General features: G+C 32.6%; 1 protein-coding gene across 3 annotated transcripts; it reads left to right on the top strand.

Moving 5' to 3' along the window:
• Positions 1-7: 7 nt before the first annotated feature.
• Positions 8-6,079, top strand: LOC108743918 (BTB/POZ domain-containing protein 7). 3 transcript variants are annotated; one of them, XM_018479522.2, is made up of 7 exons: positions 8-1,131; positions 1,522-1,764; positions 1,965-2,780; positions 2,834-3,131; positions 3,191-3,374; positions 3,498-4,319; positions 4,398-6,079. In XM_018479522.2, exons 2-7 carry the CDS (start codon positions 1,559-1,561, stop codon positions 4,634-4,636), a joined length of 2,565 nt encoding a protein of 854 aa, XP_018335024.1. In that variant the 5' UTR covers positions 8-1,131; positions 1,522-1,558; the 3' UTR covers positions 4,637-6,079. The 3 variants fall into 3 exon arrangements, with proteins under 3 accessions (XP_018335024.1, XP_018335022.1, XP_018335023.1); XM_018479520.2 differs by having other exon boundaries at positions 8-853; positions 909-1,131; positions 3,498-6,079; XM_018479521.2 differs by having other exon boundaries at positions 1,968-2,780; positions 3,498-6,079.
• The last annotated feature ends 7 nt before the right edge of the window (positions 6,080-6,086 follow it).

Consider the following 6,086-nt stretch of genomic DNA (forward strand, 5'->3'; position numbering starts at 1 on the left):
TTTTCTCCAGTTTCATGTAGCACCACACTTGCTCATCTTTTAAAACATATAGTTTGTCAGCAATATTAATAACATCTAATGCATTGTCAAAGCCTATATATTCTTTGTTGACTTTATATAAACTAATATTCTTCATATTTAGTTTATTATAAACAATTATAAAACAATCTTTCCGTGATTACTACATCAAAAAAAAACGAGGTTAAGTTAGGTTAAGTTCTTCAAAGTTGACAGTACCGACCTTGAATGTAAAACATTTATTTATTTATTATTATTTGACAATTCATTTTACAAAAACAATTAAAATTGATCTTCATTAAATTAGGAATCATAAAATTATTTCTTATATTGCTTTGGGTAACATTTTTTAACGAGTTTCACATTTTCTTTTCATATAAATAATAAAGTGGATGTATTAATTGAAGAACTTGAGTGACCGATTTGATTGAAGTATCAATTTGAATGTGTACAACCTACTGTTTTTGGTCTATATTCATCGTAATATTTAAAGTGATTAATTAGTGATTAATGATTTTATTTAGTTAACTGCAGCAGCAGTTTACAGTTTTAAACTTAAATTTTCACCGCGGAACGCAAACATGCGCATGCGAAATAATAGTTCGGTGGTGCTTTTTAATGATGGGTGGTAGGTCATCCATCATATAAAAAATTTTCCAAAATTTCTTTGTTAAATACATGATAAGCTTTTTTTAAGGTAAAAGCTAATTAAGAATATAAAGATTATCAACGGTTAGTATTTACGGTACTTTGAACTCGATCGATTTGAAGCTAAAATTGACAGAGTTTTACAAGAATTTTAACCCATATGATTGATCTGTGAAAGGTAAACCTGGTGAGTGACACTAGTGAAATTACAAGTGAAATGTAAACATTTTTGAGTGTTTTAGATTTTAGTGAATTAATCAAACTTTAAAGTCATTGTTTTATAATACTGCATACAAAAAATGCATTGCTGTGATTTATAAACTGTGTTGTGCATTTTCAAGTTGTACTACACATTAAACATGGCTTCTACAATAGCTTGAAGGAATGTCAAAGGTATATGAGGATTAAGAATGTATTACTTCAGAAGCAGAGAAATTACAAATATTAAAAATACATTCAGTACTGGTATGTACTTTATACTTTTTACTTGTTGAATTTGCCAAAATTTACTGGTGCTTGTTAATAAAAGTGAAATTCATAACAGTAATGTTACTGAAATTTTGAATTGAATGCAAAATGTATGTCAGTACAAAATAGAAAAAGAAAAATACAAACATCACTTAATATAATTTTTAAATATATTTGAGACAATATTAATTTATGGAAATCGATGAATTTTATTTGTTTAAGAAATTAGAGCACTACATTTATACAACATTGTATATTAATAGTTTAAAGTTTGTTTATTGAGTTCTTTTCCTTTTGCAATAATTGTTTTAATGACAATGTTTAATGTTTTATTTTTGTGTATTATTTGCATTGTATGTGTTACATTGGCAAATTATGTTCATGTAGCTAGTGACCCTGCACAAAGCTCTTGGTTCAGAAAGTAATGAACCTCTTTGACTGTCTTTTTCCCTGTGCACTGCAGCACAGTTGGTGGAATATTGGTAGTGAACATTGTATGAGCCAAGAATTTGTAAATAGCATGGGTGTCAATTCGTCAGTTGCAGCTGCAGGAGATGTAGGTAACTCACCTGGTAACTCAGGCTTTACTGATATGTCAGCATACAGAGATACAGTTGGAATAATGATAAGGTGTGTTATATTTCAATTTGTATTTAATTGTAATTGTAGAAAATGTAGCAGATATGACTTATTATATATAGTAATAAGCTTCATTATATATTTATGTATTACTTATCTATAATTTTAAGTTTTATATTTGATGATATTTTTTTTTTAATTACTGAAAATGCATATTAAATACATTGGTAATAGGTAAATATTGTTTATAGCAGGGAAAGGAAGAAAAAAATAGCCGGTCTTTCAACCCTCAAGAAAAAATTTATTAAAAGAAGGAGGTCTTCAAAAGCTTGTGATCATGGCCGTATGATTAGGGAATTAGTGTCAGACTGGACACCTCTAGAAGTGACAGCTCTTTTAGAAGAATATGAAGCACTGGCAGCTCTCAAAGACTTATGTGTGCAAGCTGAACTAGCAAGGCCACCAGCTTCTACATTTAAACAAGACTTATCTGCACTCTATGATTATAAATATTGCACTGACGCTGATTTGGTATATCGAGGAGCATGTTTCCCAATTCATCGAGCTTTATTATCAATAAGGTGTCCTTACTTTCGTGACCTTCTTGCCGGCTGTCCTGGTTATGGTGCAAGGATTTGTTTAGAACTACGTACTCAAGTAGATGTGCAACTTTTTTCTGCCCTCTTAAGATATTTATATACAGGAGATATTTGTCCACATGATACGAATATAGATTTAAATTTACTCAGACGTTTACGAGAAGAATTTGGAACTCCAAACGCTTTAGAAACAGATCTACAATACTTATTAGAGACTGGCGATTATGCAGACGCTGCATTAGTATTTACATCGGACGGCTTAGATTGTCAAAGACCTGACTCGGGAAGTTCTGAGTATGGGTTTCGGCCTAAACTTGAACTTCCTTGCCATAAAGCCATTTTATCTGCAAGATCTCCATTTTTTAGAAACTTATTACAAAGAAGATCTCGAACTGGCGAAGAACATACAGAACGTGCTCTACATATTCCTACCAGAATAGTTCTTGATGAAAGTGTTATACCTAAAAGGTATCAACGTTTATTTTATTTTTTGCGTATTTTCTAATAATTTTTTCTGACAGATATGCACGTGTTCTGCTCCATGTGATATATTTAGACCATGTTGACCTCTCGCTAATTTCAAGAGGCGGTTGTGGAGGAGGTTTGGGCGAAGCTCAAGCATTAGCACATACTGGACGGGTTCGACCATCTCCATTAGAAGAAACAATGGAATTGTACCAAATAGGTCGATTTCTTGAATTGGACATTTTATCTCAAGGCTGTGAAGATCTTATATTAGAATGGTTATCACTTGACACATTGCCAACTGTATTACAATGGTCTCAGCAACCGTACGGGTCCGCATGGGTTCATCGTCAGGTATTGTTTTAGCATAAATTAAATTATAATTCACAAAAACAAAAAGTAAATATTTACAGGCACTGCATTTTCTTCGTGAAGAATTTCAAGCAATTGTTCAGTCTCCTGTTTTACATCAGTTAGACAAAGTTCATCTGCAGGAAGCATTGAAGAATCCATTCTTACAAGCAAGTGAATTAGAAGTTCTTCATGGTGTTTTAAAATGGGGAGAACAGCAACTGGTTAAAAGAATGGAAGACAGAGGTAAATTGAACTATTTCTTTTTTATTTTATCCTCTGAGCTTCAAAGAGAATAAAATTTAAAGGTTTTACTCATATGTGCAATAACACTAGGTAGTTTGACTTCTGTAATTCCGTTGTTTTCAGAACCAAATTTGTTGAACCATACAGCACACTCAGTAACACGCAAAGGGGTTAAAAAGCGTGATTTAAGCGACGTTGAACTGCGTGAAATACTTTCAGATTTATTACCTTTAGTTCATATAGATCATGTTTTACCAGCAAACAATGAAATACTGAATCAAGCTATTCGTAGAGGTTTGGTTAGTACTCCTCCAAGTCATATGCTAGGGGGCGACGAAAATATGCGCGTTAATGCCTGGATAAGATGCGGAAAAAATAACGGCCTTTTTATACGTCCACGGCTATTTATGCCATATTACGAAGAGCTTAAAATTCTAGTTGAGGATCATCTAGTACAGGAAGTTGAACTGCACAGGATGAGAAGAGCTAGATATATGCAAGACATACCAGATACATTGTATATGGTTGGCCATAAGCCCAAACATAGACCCTATGGCATGGCAAATGTTGATGTTTTAGCGGCTACAATACCTGTGCCCGATCGTGCAGTTACTAGCGCTATGTTAAAAAGGGAACAAAAACTAAGACAGTCTCCAAGTTGTCAAAGAGCTCTTAATTTATTGTTGTCTTCAGTTCATGAAATTAATCAACAGATACGCTTACGTGTTGTACGAGAATTTAATCTCCCTGATCCAGTGGCTGACATTTTGGAAAGTTGTCACTGCGAAAACGAAATAGGACCAAATGAAGAGAATGTAGTTGAAGCTTCGCCAAAAAAATTGAATTTAAAAGGACATGGTAGCAATTATGGTCACCATATGACATTCCCAAGGCAGAACAATTTCTCAAGGGCTCCACACGAATTGCCGGCTGTCGTGCCAGAAGGTGATTTTCGGTTCCCTAATGAACCAGAAAGCAGTTCTTGCAGCGACGGTCACCTATCTGATATTATGCCTGATGTAGCTATGGCGTCTGCAAGTCTTGGCCAAATTCAACTGCATGAACAGCCAGAAATGGAGTTGGATTTGGGCGATGGAGGATCTCATCTTCATGCAGTCGTTGAAACACCACAAAGTTTACGTAATTCTCTACACCATCCGGTTGATTACAGAAATTATTCTTCTAGTACTTTCCCCCATCATCGGACTGAATCAACTCAGTCTTATCATCACCGGACACCGCCAATGCCTAGGTTCTTATAGTCCAGGTTGTATCGATACAATTAATTATTTTTCATCAGAAGCTAGTTATGTTGTTTACAATTTGGCTTTTTGTTTTCTTTTGGCCAATACGTTTTTCGATGAATTTCTGTTTAAATTTGTTGTTGTTTTGCCGAAATGGGACTTTCTTTTTCAATTTCTTTAACAAATATGACAGTAGAGTTAGATTATTATTTAAATTTTAAAAGCGAAAAGTATAATTTTAATTTTTAGATCATGTATAAGACTATTAATTTCGAATATTATTATATAAATAGTTGTTTGAGAAACGGAAAGTAGGGAAGTATCCCATATTGTTGATTCTGTTTATTTTTGCAGTTTACTTGAAATTTACTTGTGGATTTTGAAAAGGTACAGGGTGTTCCTTTAATTTCGTTTTGCTGCTTTACCAAATATTAGTTTTCTTTCCTTAACAAATGGTAGAAGGAGTTTATGTAAAAACATTTACTGTAGTGCCCCCACATGGAATCTGTGATTATGTAAAAACAATTAAATAACTGTGGTACTTGACCATAACGAGGCGAAGTTTGATCTCTTTAAACAAACTTTCCTGGAACCCGACTAGTATTTTTGACACTTCCAGCAACCAGTCATGCTCTGCCAAGGTAATGTAATGTAATAACCCTAATTGTATGCTGTTTTACATAATAATCAATATTTTTACTGTACTACAACTCATAAGATAACTTTTTAAACTTAACTTTTGTAAAATCCGCAGAATATAAGTTTTTATTGTCATTTTTAAATTGGAAATTTATAAGATACATTCAAAAGGTTTCTACATGTTACACCACATCATTAAGTACTTAAAGAGCAATGCTTTTAAATTCTTAACAATATTTATATTTGCTTAAAATCTGAACTGTTGAACTAATACATCTTTTTTGTTTTTTCATTCATTACCTTAAATTTTTCTGCGAACATAAAATTATAATGGATTTGTACTTAACTTCCCTAAACAGTTTTTATTGATTTTAAAATTTTGAGTTATCTGATGAGATGTAGGACAAGACAAAGATGTTGTAAACTTACATAAAACAGAGTAAATATTCATAGCATGCTTGTATTCCATTCTATTATAGTAAGTGTGGATGTAATAGCTTATATTACATTTTTTCATTATTGCCTTTCTTTGCAAAAAAATGAGTTGCAGCTTTTTATAAAGAATGCTGTCACTTTTAAACTTTTTTTAATGGTTGTTTATGGCGTTGTCTGTTCTTTTGATTTTAAAAGGAATTGTTGTTATCGTGGTAGGTAACAATATTTTATGAAATAGTAATTAGTCTGATGTTCTATGGAGATTAGCGGTTGTGACGTTATCAAAGTAGATAAAAATATGATTTCTGCATAAATGTTGAAATATAAACCGGTATATTGACAAATTTGTAGCGCATATAAGGGCATCGGGCTCTTGGTTTTACTTGGTAGATTT

This window comes from Agrilus planipennis, unplaced genomic scaffold (genome assembly GCF_000699045.2).
Source record: "Agrilus planipennis isolate EAB-ADULT unplaced genomic scaffold, Apla_2.0 scaffold1549, whole genome shotgun sequence".
NCBI lineage: Eukaryota > Metazoa > Arthropoda > Insecta > Coleoptera > Buprestidae > Agrilus > Agrilus planipennis.